At 38.4% G+C, this 21,496-nt stretch overlaps 1 protein-coding gene across 1 annotated transcript in view; it reads right to left on the reverse strand.

Moving 5' to 3' along the window:
* Positions 1 to 21,236, reverse strand: part of LOC307055245 (organic anion transporter 7) — a gene marked incomplete at both ends in the record, with an annotated part of 39,917 nt that extends 18,681 nt beyond the window's left edge. Inside the window, 2 exons of the mRNA XM_079707302.1 lie at positions 20,046 to 20,149; positions 20,835 to 21,236. Of these exons, the coding sequence (XP_079563428.1) occupies positions 20,046 to 20,149; positions 20,835 to 21,236 (506 nt within the window). The remainder of the gene's footprint in view (positions 1 to 20,045; positions 20,150 to 20,834) is intronic.
* Between the last annotated feature and the right edge of the window lie 260 nt (positions 21,237 to 21,496).

The following is a 21,496-nucleotide window of genomic DNA, read 5'->3' on the forward strand; positions in this document are numbered from 1 at the left end:
TTTTTACTTTTGTTTCCCTTGCCTGAGGAGACATACCCCCCACCCCTCAAAATTACTAAGACCCATGTCAAAGAGTGTGCTGCTTATGTTTTCTTCTAGAAGTTTTATGGTTTCAGGCCTTACATATAAGTCTTTAATTCATTTTAAATTTATTTTTGTGCTTGGTGTGAGAGAGTGGTCTAGTTTGATTCTTCCGTGTGTAGCTGTCCAGTTTTCTCAACACCATTTATTGAAGAGGCTGTCTTTTTCCATTGTATGTTCTTGCCTCCTTTGATGAGACTAATTGCCTATATAAATGTGGGTTTATTTCTGGGTTTTCTCGTGTGTTCCATTGATCTATGTGTCTGTTTTTGAGCCAGTATCATACTGTTTTGATTACTGTAGCTTTGTAGTATAGTTTGAAACCAGAGAGCACGATACTCCAGCTTTGTTCTTTTATCTCAGGATTGTTTTGGCTGTTTGGGGTCTTTCATGTTTCCATACAAATTTTAGAATTATTTTTACTAGTTCTATGAGAAATACCATTGGTATTTTGACAAGGAGTGCATTGAATTTGGAGATTTCCTTGGGCAGTATGGTCATTTTAACAATATTTATTCTTCCAATCCTTGAGGACAATTTATCTTTCCATTTGTTTTGTTGTCTTCAGTTTCTTTTATCAGTGCCTTATAATTTTCCAAGTACAGGTCTTTTACTCCCTCAGTTGGACTTATCCTTAGGAATCTTATTCTTTTTGTTGCAATTGTAAATGGGATGGTTTTCTTAATTTTTCTTTCTGATAGTTTCTTGGTTAGTGTATAGAAATGCAACAGATTTCTGTATACAGTAAGTTCCCTACATATGAAAGAGTTCCGTTCTGAGAGCACATTCATAAGTCCAATTAGTTGGTAAGTCCAACAAAGTTAGCCTAGGTACCCAACTAACACAATCAGCTGTACAGTACAGTACTGTACTGTAATAGGTTTATAATACTTTTTGAACAAATAATGCATAAAAACAAACACAAAAATAAAGAAAACATTTTTAATCTTATAGTACAGTACCTTGAAAAGTACAGTAGTACAGTACAACAGCTGGCATACAGGAGCTGGCATCAAGTGAACAGGCAAGAAGAGTTACTGACTGGAGGAGGGAGGAGAGGTGGGAGATGGTAGAGCTGAAAGATCATCAGCAATAGGAGACTGAGTGCAAGCTGCAATTGCACTCATGGGTGACGTTGATGGCACAGCTTCTGGTTCCTTGCTAGATTCAATTCTATCTACTCTCTTGAAAAAACAGTCCAGTGATGTCTTGGTAATAGATCTTTTTTTTTTCTCATCATAGATGACACAGTAGCACTGGATTGCATTCTGAATGGCTGCTGCAAACTTCATGTACTGTTCTACATTTTGGTTCTGTGTCTCAAAAACTAACAGTGCCTCCTCAAAGAAAGAAAATCCCCTTGCCATTTCCTGCATCATGAATCTCTTTGGTTCTTCAGTTACTTTTTCTTCCTCTTCTCTCTCTTCGTCCTTTCACTGGGCACATTCGCATCTTTGAAAGTTTGCAACTTACTGTATTAATTTTATATCCTGCAACTTTTGCCAAGTTCATTGATGAGTTCTAGTAGTTTTTTGGTAGCATCTTTAGGATTTTCTGTGTATAGTGTCTTGTCATTTACAAACAGTGACAGTTTTACTTCTTCCTTTCCAATTTGGATTACTTTTATTTCTTTTTTCAACTGGTTGTTGTGACTAGGACTTCCAAATCTATGTAAATAAAAGTGAATAAAATTGGTGAGAGTGGGCATCCTTGTCTTCATCCTGATATTACTAGAAATGCTTTCAATTTTTCACCATTGAGTATGATGCTACTTAGCTATGGGCCTGTCACATATGGCCTTTATTGTGTTGAGGTATGTTCCCTCTTTGTTGAGAGGTTTCTTTTTTATCATAAATGGATGTTGAATTTGTCAAGGTTTTTCTGCATCTATTGAGATCATCATATGATTTTTATTCTTCAGTTTGTTAATGTGGTGTATCACATTGATTGGTTTACAGATATTGAACCATTCTTGCATCCCTGGGATAAGTCCCACTTGATCATGGTTTGTGATACTTTTAATGTATTATTGATTTCTGCTCTGATATTTATGATTTTTTTCTTTCTACTAACTTTGGGTTTTGTTTGTTCTTCTTTTTCTTGTTCCTTTAGGTATATGTTTAGATTGTTTATTTGAGATTTTTCTTGTTTTCTGAGGTAAGCTTGTATAAAACTCCCTCTTAGTACTGCTTTTGTTGTATCCCATAGATTTCAGATTGTTGTGTTTTCATTTTCATTTGTCTCTACGTATTTTTAAATTTCTTCTTTGATTTATTTAGTGAACGATTGGTTATTTAGTAGCATTTGTTTAACCTCCACATTCTTGTGGTTTTTGCAGTTTTTTTCTTGTATTGGATTTCTAGTCTCACAGCATTGTGGTCAGAAAAGATGCTTGATATGATTTCAATTTTCTTAAATTTACTGAGACTTGTTTTGTGCCCTATCATATGACTTATCCTGGGGAATGTTCCATGAGTACTTGAAAAGAATGTGCATTCTGCTGCTTTTTGATGGGATATTCTATATATATCTATTAACTCCAACTGATTTAATATGTCATTTAAAGCCCTTCTTGATTTTCTGTCTGGAAGATGTCTCCATTGGTGTAATTGAGGTGTTGAAGTCCCGTAGTATTATTGTGCCATGTTGATTTCTCCCTTTATGTCTGTAAATATTTCCTTTATGTATTTAGGTGCTCCTATGTTTTACACACACACACACACACACACACACACACACACACACATATATATATATAATTTTTATATCTTCTTTCTGAATTGAGCCCTTGATCATTATGCAATGGCCCTCTTTGCCTCTTGTTACAGTCTTTGTTTTAAAGTCTCTTTTGTCTAATATAAGTATTGCTATTCTGGCTTTCTTTTGATTTCCATTTGTATGGAATAACTTTCTCCATTCCTTCATTTTCAGCCTGTATGTGTCTCTAGATATGAAGTAAGTCTCTTGTAGGCAGCATATATAGGGGTCTGTTTTTAGGTGTGTGTATCCATTCAGCAACACTATGTCTTTCAATTGGAGCATTTAGTCTATTTACATTTTTAATAATTATCATTAGGTATGTACTAATTGTCATTTTGTTAATTGTTTTTATAGTTCTTTTTTGTTCCTTTCTTCTCTTTTGTTCTCTTCACTTGTGATTTGATTTTACCTGTGATAGATTTTACTATCTTTATTGTTATCTTTGGATTCATTTCTCTTTTTTTCAGGGGTGGGGAGTGTATCTATTATAGGTTTTTGGTTTCTGGTTACCATGAGGTATATATATATATATCAGTCTCTCTATATGTGTGATTATTTTAAGCTGCTGATCTCTTAAGTTAAATGCATTTTAACAACCCTGCATTATTACTCCCCTGCCCCAACAATTATTGTTTTTGACATCATATTTTACATCTTTTTGTTTTTTGAATCCTTTAAATACTTAATGCACATAGATATGATTTAACAAATTTTCTTTTAACCTTTAGCTTTATACCTGGTTCATTTACTATCTTTACTGTATATATGCCTTAACCAATGAGATTTTTCCTTTCACAATTTTCTTGTTTATTATTTTTTGAATTCTATTTTATATTTTTTATACAGCAGGTTCTTATTAGTTATCTATTTTATACATATTAGTGTTTATATGTCAATCAAAATCTCCCAATTCATCCAGCCCCCCGCCTCACTTTTCCCCCTTGGTGTCCATATGTTTGTTGTCTACATCTGTGTCTCTATTTCTGCCTTGCGACCCAGTTCATCTGTACCATTTTTCTAGATGCCACATATATGTGTTAATATATGATATTTTATTTTCTCTTTCTGAATTACTTCACTCTGTATGACAGTCTCTAGGTCCATCAACATCTCTACAAATAACCCAATTCTGTTCCTTTTTATGTCTGAGTAATATTCCATTGTATATATGTACCACATCTTCTTTATCTGTTTGCCTGTCAGTGGACACTTTGGTTGCTTCCATGACTTGGCTATTGTAAATAGTGCTGCAGTGAACATTGGGATACATGTGTCTTTTTGAATTATGGTTTCCTCTCGGTATATGCCCAGTAGTGGGATTGTTGGGTCATATGGTAGTTCCACTTTTAGTTTTTTAAGGAACCTCCATACTGTTCTCCATAGTGGCTGTATCAATTTACATTCCCACCAACAGTGCAAGAGGGTTCCCTTTTCTCCATACCTTCTCCAGCATTTGTTGTCTGTACATTTTCTGATGATGCCCATTCTAACCAGTGTGAGGTGATAACTCATTGTAGTTTTGATTTGCATTTCTCTAATAATTAGTGATGCTGAGCAGCTTTTCATGTGCCTCTTGGCCATCTGTATGTCTTCTTTGGAGAAATTTCTATTTAGGTCTTCTGTCCATTTTTGGATTGGGTTGTTTGTTTTTTTAATGTTGAGCTGTGTGAGCTGTTTATATATTTTGGAGATCAATCCTTTGTCCATCGATTCATTTGCATATATTTTCTCCCATTCTGAGGGTTGCCTTTGCGTCTTGTTTAAAGTTTGCTTTGCTGTGCAAAAGCTTTTAAGTTTCATTAGGTCTTATTTGTTTATTTTTTTTATTTCCATTACTCTAGGAGGTGGATCAAAAAGATCTTGCTGTGATTTATGTCGAAGAGTGTTCTTCCTATGGTTTCCTCTAAGAGTTTTATAGTGTCTAGCCTCACATTTAGGTCTTTAATCCATTTTGAGTTTATTTTTGTGTATGTTGTTAAGGAGTGTTCTGATTTCATTCTTTTACATGTAGCTGTCCAGTTTTCCCAGCACCACTTATTGAAGAGACTGCCTTTTCTCCATTGTATATCTTTGCCTCTTTTGTCATAGATTAGTTGACCATAGCTGCATGGATTTATCTCTGGGCTTTTTATCTTGTTCCATTGATCTATATTTCTGTTTTTGTGCCAGTACCATATTGTCTTGATCACTGTAGCTTTGAAGTATAGTCTGAAGTCAGGGCATCTGATTCCTCCAGCTCTGTGTTGTTTTCCCTCAAGATTGCTTTGGCTATTCAGGGTCTGTTGTGTTTCCATATAAATTTTAAGATTTTTTGTTTTAGTTCTGTAAAAAATGCCACTGGTAATTTGATAGGGATTGCATTGGATCTGTAGATTGCTTGGGGTAGTATAGTCATTTTCACAATATTGTTTCTTCCAATCCAAGAACATGGTATGTCTCTCCATCTGCTTGTGTCATCTTTAATTTCTGTCATCAGTGTCTTATAGTTTTCTGCATACAAGTCTTTCATCTCTTTAGGCAGGTTTATTCCTAGGTATTTTATTCTTTTTTGATGCAATGGTGAATGGAATTATTTCCTTAATTTCTCTTTCTGATCTTTCGTTGATAGTGTATAGGAATGCAAGAGATTTCTGTGCATTAATTTTGTATTCTGCAACTTTACCAAATTCATTGATTAGCTCTAGTAGTTTTCTGGTGGCATCTTTAAGATTTTGTATGTATAGTATCATGTCATCTGCAAACACTGACAGTTTTACTTCTTCTTTTGCAATTTGTATTCCTTTTGTTTCTTTTTCTTGGATTGCTGTGGCTAGGACTTCCGAAACTATGTTGAATAATAGTGGTGAGAGTGGACATCCTTGTCTTGTTCCTAATCTTAGAGGAAATGCTTTCAGTTTTTCACCAACGAGAATGATGTTTGCTGTGGGTTCGTCATATATGACCTTTATTATGTTGAGGTAGGTTCCCTCTATGCCCACTTTCTGGAGAGTTTTTTATCATAAAACGGTGTTGAATGTTGTCAAAAGCTTTTTCTGCATCTATTGAGATGAGCATATGGTTTTTATTCATCAGTTTGTTAATATGGTGTATCACATTGATTGATTTGTGTATATTGAACAATCCTTGTATCCCTGTGATAAATCTCACTTGATCATGGTGTATGATCCTTTTCATGTGTTGTTGGATTCTGTTTGCTAGTATTTTGTTGAGGATTTTTGCATCTATATTCGTTAGTGATATTGGTCTGTAATTTTCTTTTTTTGTAGTATCTTTGCCTGGTTTTGGTATCAGGGTGGTGTTGGCCCCATAGAATGAGTTTGGGAGTGTTCCTTCCTCTGCATTTTTTTTTGAAGTACGCGGGCCTCTCACTGTTGTGGGCCCTCCCATTGTGGCGCACAGGCTCTGGACGTGCAGGCTCAGTGGCCATGGCTCACAGGCCCAGCTGCTCTGTGGCATGTGGGATCTTCCTGGACTGGGGCATGAACCCGCGTCCCCCGCATTGGCAAGCGGACTCTCTACAACTGTGCCACCAGGGAAACCCCTGCAATTTTTTGATAAAGTTTGAGGAGGATGGGTTTTAGCTCTTCTCTAAATGTTTGATAGAATTCACCTGTGAAGCCATCTGGTCATGGACTTTTGTTTGTTGGAAGATTTTTAATCACAGTTTCGATTTCATTATTTGTGATTGGTCTGTTTGTATTTTCTATTTCTTCCTTGTGCAGTCTTGGAAGGTCATACCTTTCTAAGAATTTGTCAATTTCTACCAGGTTGTCCATTTTATTGGCATAGAGTTGCTTGTAGTAGTCTCTTATGATGCTTTGCATTTCTGTGGTGTCCATTGTAACATCTCCTTTTTCATTTCTAATTTTATTGATTTGAGTTCTCTCTTTTTCTTGATGAGTCTGGCTAAAGGTTTATCAATTTTGCTTATCTTCTCAAAGAAGATTTTTGCTATTGTTTTCTTTGCTTCTATTTTATTTATTTCTGCTCTGATCTTTATTATTTCTTTCCTTCTGCTAACTTTGGGTTTTGTTTGTTCTTCTTTCTTTAGATCCTTTAGGTGTAAGGTTAGATCGTTTATTTGAGATTTTTCTTGTTTTGTGAGGTAGGATTGTATTGCTATAAACTTCCCTCTTAGAACTGCTTTTGCTGCTTCCCATAGGTTTTGGATTGTCGTGTTTTCATTGTCATTTTTCTCTAGATATTTTTTGATTTCCTCTGATTTCTTCAGTGATCTCTTGGTTATTTAGTAACATATTGTTTAGCCTCCATGTGTTTGTGTTTTTTAAGGTTTTTTTCCTCATAATTTATTTCTTATCTCATAGTATTGTGGTCGGAAAAGATGCTTGATATGATTTCAGTTTTCTTAAATTTACCAAGGATTGATTTGTGACACAAGATGTGATCTATCCTGGAGAACGTTCTGTGTGCAGTTGAGAAGAAAGTGTAATCTGCTGTTTTCAGATGGAATGTCCTATAAATATCAATGAAATCTATCTGGTCTACTGTGTCATTTAAAGCTTCTGTTTCCTTATTAATTTTCTGTATGGATGATCTGTCCATTGGTGTAAATTTTCCTCTTTTATAGCTGTTAGCATTTGCCTTATGTATTGAGGTGCTCCTATGTTGGGCGCCTATATATTTATAATTGTTATATCATCTTCTTGGATTGATCCCTTAATCATTATGTAGTGTCCTTCCTTGTCTCTTGTAACATTCTTTATTTTAAAGTCTATTTTATTTTATATGAGTATTGCTTCTCCAGCTTTCTTTTGATTTCCATTTGCATGGAATATCTTTTTCCATCCCCTCACTTTCAGTCTGTATGTGTCCCTAGGTCTGAAGTGGTTCTCTTGTAGACAGCATATATATGGGTCTTGTTTTTGTATCCATTCAGAGAGCCTGTGTCTTTTGGTTGGAGCATTTAATCCATTCACGTTTAAGGTAATTATTGATATGTATGTTCCTGTGACCATTTTCTTAATTGTTTTGGGTTTGTTTTTGTAGGTCCTTTTCTTCTCTTGTGTTTCCCACTTAGAGAAGTTCCTTTAGCATTTGTTGTAGAGGTGGTTTGGTGGTGCTGAATTCTCTTAGCTTTTGCTTGTCTGTAAAGCTTTTGATTTCTCCATCAAATCTGAATGAGATCCTTGCTGGGTAGAATAATCTTGATTGTAGGTTCTTCCCTTTCATCACTTTAAATATATCATGCCACTCCCTTCTGGCTTGTAGAGTCTCTGCTGAGAAATCAGCTGTTAACCTTATGTGAGTTCCCTTGTATGTTATTTGTCCTTTTCCCCTTGTTGCTTTTAATAATTTTTCTTTGTCTTTAAATTTTATCAGTTTGATTACCATGTGTCTTGGCATGTTTCCCCTTGGGTTTATCCTGCCTGGGACTCTCTGTGCTTCCTGGACTTGGGTGGCTATTTCCATTCCCATGTTAGGGAATTTTTCGACTATAATCTCTTCAAATATTTTCTCGTGTCCTTTCTCTCTCTCTTCTCCTTCTGGGACCCCTATGATGCAAATGTTGGTGCATTTAGTGTTATCCCAGAGGTCTCTTAGACTATCTTATTTCTTTTCATTCTTTTTTCTTTATTCTGTTTCATGGCAGTGATTTCCACCATTCTGTCTTCCAGGTCACGTATCCGTTCTTCTGCCTCAGTTTTTCTGCTATTGATTCCTTCTAGTGTATTTTTCTTTCAGTTATTGTATTGTTCATCTCTGTTTGTTTTTAAATTCTTCTAGGTCTTTGTTAAACATTTCTTGCATCTTCTTGATCCTTGCATCCATTCTTTTCCCGATGTCCTAGATCATCTTCACTATCATTATTCTGAATTCTTTTTCTGGAAGGTTGGCTATCTCCACTTCATTTAGTTGTTTTTCTGGGATTTTAACTTGTTCCTTCATCTGGTACATAGCCCTCTACCTTTTCATTTTGTCTATCTTTCTGTGATTGTGGTTTTCATTTCACAAGATGCAGGATTGTAGTTTTTCTTGCTTCTGCTCTCTGCCCTCTGGTGGATGAGGCCATCTAAGATGCTTATGGAAACTTCCTGATGGGAGGAACTGGTGGTGGGTAGAGCTGGGTGTTGCTCTGGTGGGCAGAGCTCAGTAATACTTTAATATGCTTGTCTGCCGATGGGTGGGCCTGAGTTCCCTCCCTGCTCGTTGTTTGGCCTGAGGCATCCCAGCACTGGAGGTTACAGGCTCTTTGGTGTGGTTAATTGCAGAGTCCGGGAAGGCTGATGTCAAGGAGTACTTCCCAGAACTTTTGCCACCAGTGTCCTTGTTCCCGTGGTGAGCCACAGCAACCCCTGGCCTCTGCAGCAGACCCTTCAGCACTAGTAGGTAGGTCTAGTTCAGTCTCCTGTGGGGTCACTGCTCTTTCCCCCTGGGTCTTCATGTGCACACTACTTTGTGTGTGCTCTCCAAGAGTGGAGTCTCTGTTTCTCCCAGTCCTGTCAAAGTCCTGCAATCAAATCCTGCTAGCCTTCAAAGTCTGATTCTCTGGGAATTCCTCCTCCCATTGCCGGACCCCCAGGTTGGGAAGCCTTATGTGGGGCTCAGAACCTTCACTCCAGTGGGTGGACTTGTGTGGTATAATTGTTCTCTAGTTTGTGAGTCACCCGCCCCGAGGTTATGGGATTTGATTTTATTGTGATTGCACCCCTCCTACCAACTCATTGTGGCTTCTCCTTTGTCTTGGATGTAGGGTATTTTTTTGGTGAGTTTCAGTGTCTTCCTGTCGATGATTGTTCAGCAGTTAGTTGTGATCCTGGTGCTCTCAAGAGGGAGTGAGCCCATGTCCTTCTACTCCACCATCTTCCCTTTTTATTACAATTTTCTTTTTTCTAATTGTGGTCTTTTCTTTTTCACTTGAAAACTTCCCTTTAACATTTCTCGTAAATCTGGTTTGGTGGTGCTGAACTCTTTTAGCTTTTGCTTGTCTGTGAAACTTTTGGTTTCTCCATTAAATCTGAATGAACGCCTAGCTGGGTAGAGTATTCTTGGTCAAAAGTTTTTTCCTGTCATCAGCTTAAATATTTTGTGCCACTCCCTTCTGGCCTGCTGAGTTTCTGCTGAAAAGATAGCTGGTAGACTTATGGGAGTTCCCTTGTACATAACTTGTTCCTTTCCTTTGCTGCTTTTAATATTCTCTCTTTATCTTTAATTTTTGCCATTTTAATTACAATGTGTCTTGGTGTGGTCCTCTTGGGTTAATTCTGTTTTGTACTCTTTGTACTTCCTGGACCAGGCTGTCTGTTTTCTTTCCCAGGTTAGGAAAGTTTTCAGCTATTATGTCTTCACATATGTTCTCTGCCCCTTTCTCTCTCCCTTCTCCTTTTGAGATCCTTATAATGTGAATGTTAGCCCACTCGATGTTGCCCCAGAGGTCTCTTAAACTGTACTTATTTCTTTTTATTGTTTTTTTCTTTTTCTTTTGTTCAGGTTTAGTGATTTCCACTACCCCGTCTTCCAGTTTGCTGATCTTTTCCTCTTTATCACTTACTCTACTGATTCCTTCTAGTGTATTTTTCATTTCAGTTATTGAATTCTTCATCTCTGTTTGGTTCTTCTTTATATTTTCTAACTCTTTGTTAAAAGCTTTTAACTTTTCATTCTGTTCATCCAATCTTCTCTCGATTTCTTTGATCATCATTATAATCATTACTTTGAATTCTTTATTGGGTAGATTGGCTATCTCCAGTTCACTTAGCTCTTCTGGGGTCTATCTTGTTCCTTCATTTGGAATGTCTTTCCTCTGTTTCCTCATTTTGCCTAATTTGCTGGGGTTTTTTAAAAACATCTTTATTGGAGTATAATTGCTTTACAATTGTGTGTTAGTTTCTGCTGTATAACAAGGTGAATCAGCTATACATATACATATATCCCCATATCTCCTCCTTCTTGCAACTCCCTCCCACCCTCCCTATCCCACCCCTCTAAGTGGTCACAAAGCACCGAGCTGATCTCCCTGTGCTATGCGGCTGCTTCCCACTAGCTGTCTGTTTTACAGACAGTGTAGTGTATATATGTCCATGCCACTCTCTCACTTCATCCCAGCTTACTCTTCTCCCTCCCCGTGTCCTCAAGTCCATTCTCTTTGCCTGCATCTTTATTCCTGTCCTGTCCCTAGTTTCTTCAGAACTTTTTTTTTTTAGATTCCATATATATGTGCTAGCTCTATTTATAATTTGCTGTTTTTATTTCTATACATTTGGTAGGTTGGTTATGTTTCCTGACCTGAAGAAGTGGCCTTTTGTAGGAGTTGTCCTATCCATGCCAGCGGTGCAACTCCCTTTGGTCACCAGAGCTATATGCTCTAGAGGTGCCCCCTATGTGGGCTGCATGGGTCCTTCTGTTGTTGTGGATGCCAACTGTGGGCAGTCTCATAGGAGTTTCTGGTCCCCAGCCCAGTTGGTTGCCAGGCCCTGCCTTGTGCAGAGGCTGCTGGCTGCTGGTTGGCTGGGCTCGGTTATAAGGAGGCTGATGCAGAGTCTTGCATTATCCCAGGGCTAGTGATGACCCTCTGGTGGGTGTGTTCTGGGGTGGCTGCTTTTGTGACCAGTGTTCCAGATCTAGTGTTGACCTGCTCGTCGTTTGGGTCAGTTCCTGACATACCTGGTTGTGAGGTCTGTGTTATTCTAAATCTGATTCTGGCCTGTTGGTGAGTGGGGCTGGATCCTGGGGCAGCTGGCTGAGGGGTCCAAGGTGTCTTGGAGCTGGTGTTAGCCTGCTGGTGAATGGGCTGGGTCCTGACATGGTGAGCAGTGGAGCTGCCATGGTCCTGGGGCTGGAGTTTGCCTGCTGGTGGGCAGGGCTGGGGCTCAGTGGGTCCTGGAGTTGATGCCTGTCCACTGCCATGTGTGTGGCTGGCCCAGAGCTAGTGCTGGCCATCTGGTGGGTGAAGCTGGCCATATGGTGGGTTCCAGATTCTCTGGTTGCAGGGCCCTGGGTGTCCTGTGGCTAGTGATGGCACACTGGTGTGTGTGGCTGGGTCCTGGGTCCTCTGGTGGAAAGGGATGTGTGCTGGGGTGGCTGTGGCCTCAGGGGATCTTAAGGCTGCTCTCTTGCTGGTGGGTGGGGCTGTGTCCCTACATGGCTAGTTGCTTGGCCTGAGGCATCTCAGTACTGGTGTTGACAAGCTGGTGAGCAGGGCCAGGTCCTGGGAGAGGGAGGATTCCAAAATGACACTAGCCAGCAGCAGTGTCCACATTGTAGAATGAGCTCCCCAAATGGCTGATGCCAGTGTCTGTGTCCCCAGGGTGAGTTCCAGTTACTACCTGCATCTCTGGGAGGCTCCCTAAGATCAGCAAGTGGGTCTGACCCAGGCTCCTTTCAAATTTCTCTTTCTGCACTGCATCGGAGAGCATGTGAGATTTTGTGTGAGCCCTTTAATAGTGGAGTCTCTATTTCCCACAGCCCTCTGGTTCCCCTGAAATTAAGCTCTGCTTGCCTTCAGAGCCAAACCTTCTGGGGGCTCATCTTCCTAATGCAGGACCCCAAGGCTGGGGAGATCAATGTAAAGTTTGGGCCCCTTGTTTCTTGGGGAGAACCTCAGCAATTGTAATTATCCTCCCTGTTTGTGGGTCACCCACCTGGGGGTATAGGTATTGACTATACTGAATCTCTACCCTTCCTCCCTGTCTTGTTGTGGTTGGTTCCTTCTTTATATCTTTAGTTGTAAAAGATTTTTTCCTGCTAGATTCTGGTCTTTCTTATCAATAGTTGCTATGTAAATAGCTGTAATTTTGGTGTGCCCCAGGGAGAAAGTGAGCTCAGGGTCTTCCTACTCCAATTATCTTGGCCACCTCCCCCAAAACAGCAGTCTTGACTTTCTCCTCTATATGTCCTCATTCCCTATCCTCCTTCATCTCACTAAATAGTATCAGCATTCATCCATTTCTTCAGCCTGGACACATAGATATCTTCCTCGACCCTCTGCCACACCATTACCTCCTTAAAAATCTGAAAGCATCAGGAAGTTCTACTGCATTGTCCTCAAATTATGACCCAAATCCAGATATTTGTTACCATTTCTGTGGACATCTTCCTAATTCAAGTTCCCACCATCTTTCCTAAGGCCTATTTTGACAGACTTTTAAAATGTCTTCTCCAACATGATTCTGGCTCTCTTAGTTAATTATCAATGGAGATTCAAGAATTAGGTTTAAAATATTTTATTATAATACTCCTCTTAAAAGCCTCTGATGTATACATTTCTGGTTCCGGGAATAAAGGCCTTAAACCCTACTATTTGCCCTCCATTCCCTCAGAAAAGAAATATAATGCAGGTACATTCACAAAAAGGAACTACTGGAACATAGGTGAGAGTGAACAAAAGCAGATAGACTGTAATGGGGAGTGTATACTCTCTCAGATAAGAGCAGATGGAGAGGGCTTCCCTGGTGGCGCAGTGGTTGAGAGTCCGCCTGCCGATGCAGGGGACACGGGTTCGTGCCCCGGTCCGGGAAGATCCCACATGCCGCGGAGCGGCTGGGCCCGTGAGCCATGGCCGCTGAGACTGCGCGTCCGTAGCCTGTGCTCCGCAACGGGAGAGGCCACAACAGTGAGAGGCCCGCATACCGGAAAAAAAAAAAAAAAAAAAGAGGAGATGGAGAGCAAATAAAGAACATCCTGTTTCCATGGCTCTTAGCCTGGAATAAGGTGCAGTCCTCACAGTAAAGTGAATGAGGTGCATGAAAAAAAAACTGCCATCCTGCAATCTGGAGAATCAGGGCACAGATGGTGGGAAACTGGGAACAATGAAAAAAGTGGGGGTTCCAGCAAGGGAAAGTGGTAAAGAGGGGATCCCAAAATTGTGTCTACCATACATCCCCCAGATGGCCCCTGAAACATACACCTGCAGAATAAGTTCAACTAAGGACAAAGATCTAAGCTGAGGTCAGAGCTGCTGCATAAGAAACAGTTTTTAGTTTAATTTCAGGCATGAAAATTACTTGCTAAAATGAAGAAATCAATATTACTGATGAATAATAATGGAAAATAGAATCTTCACAACTTAATATTTATAATATTCAAGGTATAATTCAAAATATCTTGATTTGTGAAGAACCAAGAAAATGGAACTCATTCCCAAGAGAATGGAAATCTTTCAAATCTTCTCCTGAGATGAGACAAATTTTGGAACTAACCAACAAGGATTTTAAATATCAAAGATCCATTTGATACGATTGATGAACCTACAATTATATGTCATTATCCCCCAATGTTCGTAATTTACATTAGGATACACTCTTGGTGTTGTACATTTTATGGGTTTTGACAAATGTATAATGACATGTGCCCACCATTACAGTATCATAAAGAGTAGTTTCACTGCCCTAAAATACCTCTGTGCACTGCTTATTCGTTTATTTCCCCCCCTACCAACTACTTATCCTTTTACTGTTTCCATAGTTTTGACTTTTCCAGAATGTTATATAGTTGGAATCACACAATATGTAGCCTTTTCAGATTAGCTTTTTTCACTTTGTGATACATATCTTAGGTTCCTCCATGTCTTTTCATGGCTTGATAGCTCATTTATTTTAGCATTGAATAAGATTCTATGGTTTGATGTAACACAATTGATGTAACACAATTTATTTATGCGTTCATCTACTAAAGGACATGTTGGTTGCTTTCAAGTTTTGGCAATTATGAATAAAGCTGCTATGAACATGCACAGGTAGGTTTTTGTGTGGACATAGCTTTTCAACTCCTTTGAGAAGGTACCAAGGAACTTGATTGTTAGATTATTTGCCAAGAGTGTGCTTAATTTTGTAAGAAACTGACAAAATGTCTTCAAAAGTGGCTGTAACATTTTGCATTCCCATCAGCAATGAATGAGAGAGAGTTTCTTTTGCTCCTCATCTTTGTCAGCATTTGGTGTTGTCAGTGTTTTGTTTTTTTGCCATTCTAATAGGTGTGCAGTAGTATATCATTGTTTTAGTTTGCATTTCCCTAATGACATATGTTGTGGAGCATCTTTTCATGTGCTTATTTACCATCTGTATAATTTCTTTGGTGGGGTGTCTTTCAAGTTTTCTGATCATTTTTAAATTGGAATGTTCATTTTCCTTTTGTTAAGCGTTCTTTGTATATTTTGGATAACAATACTTTTTCAGGTGTCTTTTGCAAGTATTTTTTCCAAGTCTGTGGTTTGTCTTCTCATGCTCTTGATTAAGTCTCTTTTTAATTGCAGTATAATATATAAAATATGATTTGCTATTTTAACCGCTTTTGACTGTATAGATCACTCACTGGTATTAATTACATTTACAATGTTGTGCAACCATCGTCACTAGCTACTGCCAACATTTTTCAAAATCCTCAACAGAAACTTTGTACCCATTAAGCAATAACTCTCCATTCCTCTTTCTCCCCATCTTCTGGTACCTATATTCTACATTATTCTCTATGAATTTTCCTATTCTACATATTTTATATAAGTGGAATCATAAATATTTGTCTTGTTTTTTCTTATTTTACTTTACATGTTTTCATGGTTTTAGTATGATTCAGAACTTTATTTCCTTTATGGCTGAACAATTTCCACTGTATGTACATATCACTTTTTTTTTTGTCATTCCCCATACACTTTTTTTTTTATTAGTTTCTGCTTTATAACAAAGTGAATCAGTCATACATATACATCTGTTCCCACATCCCTTCCCTCATGCATCTCCCTCCCTCCCACCCTCCCCATCCCACCCCTCCAGGCAGTCACAAAGCACCGAGCTGATCTCCCTGTGCTCTGCGGCTGCTTCCCACTATCTATCTACCTTACGTTTGGTAGTGTATATATGTCCATGCCTCTCTTTCGCTTTGTCACAGCTTACCCTTCCCCCTCCCCATATCCTCAAGTCCATTCTCAAGTAGGTCTGTGTCTTTATTCCCGTTTTACCCCTAGGTTCTTCATGACATTTTTTTTTAATTCCATATATATGTGTTAGCATACGGTATTTGTCTTTCTCTTTCTGACTTACTTCACTCTCTATGACAGACTCTAGGTCTATCCATCTCATTACAAATAGCTCAGTTTCGTTTCTTTTTATGGCTGAGTAATATTCCATTGTATATATGTGCCACATCTTCTTTATCCATTCATCCAATGATGGACACTTAGGTTGTTTCCAGCTCCGGGCTATTGTGAATAGAGCTACAATGAACATTTTGGTACATGTCTCTTTTTGAATTATGGTTTTCTCAGGGTATTACATATCACATTTTATCCATTCATCTGTTGATGGATACTTGGGTTGTTTTCATTTTCTGACTATTATGAATAATGCTGCAATGACATTGTTGTATAAGCTATTTGTTTGAGTTCCTGTTTTCAATTCTTTCTGTTTTATACCTAGCAATGGAATGCTGGGTCATGTGGTTTCCCTAAATTTAGCTTTTTGAAGAACTCCCAAAGTATTTGTCATAGTGGTGGCACCATTTTACCTCCCCATCAGTAATGTACAAGATTCTAATTTCTCTATATCTTTGTGAATACATGTTATTTTCCTTTTTTTTTTTTTGAATTATAGCCATCCTAGTAGGTGTGAAGTGGCATTTTATTGTGGTTTTTGACTTGCATTTTTTAAATGACATCATGTTGAGCATCTTTTTATGTACTTATGCACTATTTGTATAACTTCATAAAATAAATGTATATTCAAGTCCTTTGCCCATTTAAAAATTGAGTTTTTTGTCTTTTTGTTGTTGAGTTGTAGGAGTTCTTTGTATAGTCTAGATATTAAGCCCTATTCCATTGGTCTATTTGCCTACCTATTCTTTATATATGATTTACAAATATTTTCTCCCATCAGATAGGTTATCTTTTCACTTTCTTGAAATGTCCTTTGATGTGCAAAAGTTTTTAATTTTGATGAAGTCCTATCTGTATATATTTTCTTTTGTTACTCAGGCTTTTGATGTTATATCTAAGAATACATTGCCAAACCCAAAGACATGTAGATTTACACCTGTTTTTTCCTGAGTTTTATGGTTTTAGATCTTATATTTAAGTTGCTAATCCATTTTGTGTTAATATTTATTATGGTTTTAGGTTTATTCACATTCTTTTGCATGTGGATATCCAATTGTCACAGTACCATTTGTTAAATGGGCCATATTTTACCCATTGAATGGTCTTGGAAACTTTTTCAAAAATCAATCAGCACAGATATATTGTTTTATTTTTATTTCTGCAAGATGAGTAGTTCTGTGTTATAGAACTGTTAGAAATGAACATTCTGACTCTGAACACTTTTATAAGTTACCATTTATAAGGTCATAAATTCAGAATTCACAGTTTTCACCTGAGATAACAGATGGCATTATGCTAGTAGTGGTAAGGGGCACCTTAATTCCCCATACCCTTTAGTGGAGACAGGCTTGGGTGGTGGCAAAGGTTGGCTGTCTAATTCAGAAGTGGTATGGTCAGGCGCAGGGTATTCCAGTTTCTAATACCACAAATGGTGACAGAAGTTATCATTAGATTAATTACCTACATGGTTGAAAATTTTAACTTTAAAGTAATGTTTCAGCAAAAATAAAAATCAAGGTCATTGGAATACACCACCAAGACACTTTGCTATGTATAACACAGGTTTCTTAGGAATGTCTACCCATCACACTAGAGAAACAGGGACATGATGACCATGCTCTGAAAATCCACAAGCATTCAGCTAAGAGGGACTGAACACAGTCCCCTGGCTAAGGCATGCAACACTGTTTTCCATACTGTATCATTGAACAGGTTGAATCTCATGATGTGAAACATCTTCCTCTCTGTTCCCATAGGTACCTCTTTCTCATCTTTATAAACCATATGTTGTGGCACCTCTGTTCTAAACCTCATCCTAAAACGCTCCCATGTCTGATGGAGATGTTGTTTCTGTATCCCATACACTGCTCACAGCTGATAAAATAGCCCTCACCACATGGACTGTAATTCTCCATTTATTTGTGTTTCTAGATCCCTGGGGAGCAAGGAAGCCCCAGGGCAGTGTAATGTGCCATAAGTGTTTCTTTTTTTTTTTCTTTTTTAAACATCTTTATTGGAGTACAATTGCTTTACAATGGTGAGTTAGTTTCTGCTTTATAACAAAGTGAATCAGTTATACCTATACATATGTTCCCATATATCTTCCCTCTTGCATCTCCCTCCCTCCCAGCCTCCCTATCCCACCCCTCTAGGTGGTCACAAAGCAGCGAGCTGATCTCCCTGTGCTATGCGGCTGCTTCCCACTAGCTATCTATTTTACGTTTGTAGTGTATATATGTCCATGCCACTCTTTCACTTTGTCCCAGTTTACCCTTCCCCCTCCCCATATCCTCAAGTCTGTGTCTTTATTTAGTAGGTCTGTGTCTTTATTCCCGTCTTACCCCTAGGTTCTTCATGATCTTTTTTTTTCTTAGATTCCATATATATGTGTTAGCATACGGTATTTGTTTTTCTCTTTCTGACTTCACTCTGTATGACAGACTCTAGGTCCATCCACCTCACGACAAATAACTCAATTTCGTTTCTTTTTATGGCTGAGTAATATTCCATTGTATATATGTGCCATATCTTCTTTATCCATTCATCTGTTGATGGACACTTAGGTTGCTTCCATGTCCTGGCTATTGTAAATAGAGCTGCAATGAAAATTTTGGTACATGACTCTTTTTGAATTATGATTTTCTCAGGGTATATGCCCAGTAGTGGGATTGCCTGCTGGTATGGTAGTTCTATTTTTAGTTTTTTGAGGAACCTCCATACTGTTCTCCATAGTGGCTGTATCACTTTACATACCCACCAACACTGCAAGAGGGTTCCCTTTTCTCCACACCCTCTCCAGCATTTATTGTTTCTAGATTTTTTGATGATGGCCATTCTGACTGGTGTGAGATGATATCTCATTGTAGTTTTGATTTGCATTTCTCTAATGATTAATGATGTTGAGCATTCTTTCATGTGTTTGTTGCCAATCTGTATATCTTCTTTGGAGAAATGTCTATTTAGGTCTTCTGCCCATTTTTGGATTGGGTTGTTTGTTTTTTGATATTGAGCTGCGTGATCTGCTTGTAAATTTTGCAGATTAATCCTTTGTCAGTTGCTTCATTTTCAAATATTTTCTCCCATTCTGAGGGTTGTCTTTTGGTCTTGTTTATGGTTTCCTTTGCTGTGCAAAAGCTTTTAAGTTTCATTAGGTCCCATTAGTTTATTTTTGTTTTTATTTCCATTTCTCTAGGAGGTGGGTCCAAAAGGATCTTGCTGTGATTTATGTCATAGAGTGTTCTGCCTATGTTTTCCTCTAAGAGTTTGATAGTGTCTGGCCTTAGATTTAGGGCTTTAATCCATTCTGAGTTTATTTTTGTATATGGTGTTAGGGAGTGTTCTAATTTCATACTTTTACAGTATGTAAAAGTCCAGTTTTCCCAGCACCACTTATTGAAGAGGCTGTCTTTTCTCCACTGCATATTCTTGCCTCCTTTATCAAAGATAAGGTGACCATAGGTGCGTGGGTTTATCTCTGGGCTTTCTATCCTGTTCCATTGATCTATATTTCTGTTTTTGTGCCAGTATCATACTGACATGATACTATACATAGAGAATCCTAAAGATGCTACCAGAAAACTACTAGAGCTAATCAATGAATTTGGTAAAGTTGCAGGATACAAAATTAATGCATGGAAATCTCTGGCATTCCTATACACTAATGATGAAAAATCTGAAACTGAAATTAAGAAAACACTCCAATTTACCATTGCAGCAAAAAGAATAAAATATCTAGGCATAAACCTACCTAAGGAGACAAAAGACCTGTATGCAGAAAATTATAAGACACTGATGAAAGAAATTAATGATGATACAAATAGATGGAGAGATATACCATGTTCTTGGATTGGAAGAATGAACATTGTGAAAATGACTCTACTACCCAAAGCAATCTACAGATTCAATGCAATCACTATCAAACTACCACTGGCATTTTTCACAGAACTAGAATAAAATATTTCACAATTTGTATGGAAACGCAAAAGACCCCGAATAGCCAAGGAAATCTTGAGAACGAAAAATGGAGCTGGAGGAATCAGGCTCCCTCACTTCAGACTATACTACAAAGCTACAGTAATCATAAGTGTTTCTTAATGGAAGAATGATTCATGAGTTCATGAAAATACCTGAGTAAAGAGAGCTGTGATCCAGAGACACTCACCTGTCTGATAAATGGCCATATATGATGCTTCCCACCAGCATTCCAGCCATGAATAAGAATTTGGCCATTGATTTTAGTGACTGAGATTCACATACCAGGTCCCACTGGAAGAGAAGGAAACCATCAAAGGAGAGCTCCACAACTTATAACCCCTCAGTGGAAACCTGATTGAAACAGTTTAAATGATTTACACATTTCTTTATTTCAGCCCTGTTTTCCTCTCCAGCTTCCTTTTTTACTTTAGTTGACTTTTATCATTCAGGTATCAGCTTAAACATAACTTCCTTTAGGAAGCCTTCTCTAAACCTGTTGCTTATATTTATGCCTTTTTAAATTCCATAATAAGTGATCCTCAAACTTGGCCACAGAGTGCATTCATTTGAGGAGATTTAAAAATTTACTGATGCCAGAATTTCATTACAGATTTTCTCATATGGTTACTCTGGGGTACGGTGCTTGGAGGTTTTGATCAATATCCATGATATTTCTAATTTTCAAGCCAGGCTGAGCATTACTGACCTTTTAAACACATCACATAAATTACTTGCTTAACCTTTGGTCTTTTAAATAATAAAAGCCATATAATAGCAAGGTCACATCTATTTTTGAGTTCATTAGACTCATTAAATATATAGGTGTCTGGCATTCAGTAAAGAAGTAATTAATATTTGCTGAAAGAATGAAGAATGAGCACCTAATAGTGATAAAAATTCTAGAAGCTTGTTCATTACTCTGTTACCCTTAAACACCCAGACCATGCACTCATAAGATGTACATGGGGCCTCTTACCTCAGTCACGACAGTGGAGGAGAAGGAGCTTTGGTCATACACCCAGCCATCCACACAGGGTTCTGTGTCCAGGTCACTCATGTTGGGGAAGGTCCCGTTCAGGTGAAGGAGCTGCCACTGGGGGAGGAGGAAGCGACGACACTTCTCTGGCCTCAGGTTTGAGTCCAGTGGGATGGAGATTCTCAGGAGGGTGTCTTGGCTGAGGGTCCCAGTGCCATTAGCAGAGTCAGTGTCATTGTCAAGGATGTGAACCCAGCAGCGATGACCAGGAACAGCTGCAGTGAAGTTCTCCAATAGAATATGAGGGTACACTATGAGGCTGGAGATACAAAGGAAAACCATCTGAAGGATCTGGAATCTCCCCAGGCCTCCAACTTGATCCAGGAGGTCCTGAAAGGCCATTGAGCTGAGCAGTGATCCCCAAGGGGAGGCAAAATGACTATTTAGAGAAGTTCAAAGGGAGAAAAAGTTTCCTTTCACTATGTCACACACTAAGTGTGTATTGATCCTGATCTCAGTGTTAGCTCAATGGGCCCTGTCTCACCTTCACAGCAAGGCCATGGAAGCTATTTCTCCAACTTCTTTGGGAATCAGGTCGGTAACTGTCTTCTCTAAAGTCACAGAGAAATATTTTGCTGAGATGCTTCCAGCAATTGATAAAA

This window comes from Hyperoodon ampullatus, assembly GCF_949752795.1.
Source record: "Hyperoodon ampullatus genome assembly, chromosome: 7".
NCBI classification, from domain to species: domain Eukaryota; kingdom Metazoa; phylum Chordata; class Mammalia; order Artiodactyla; family Ziphiidae; genus Hyperoodon; species Hyperoodon ampullatus.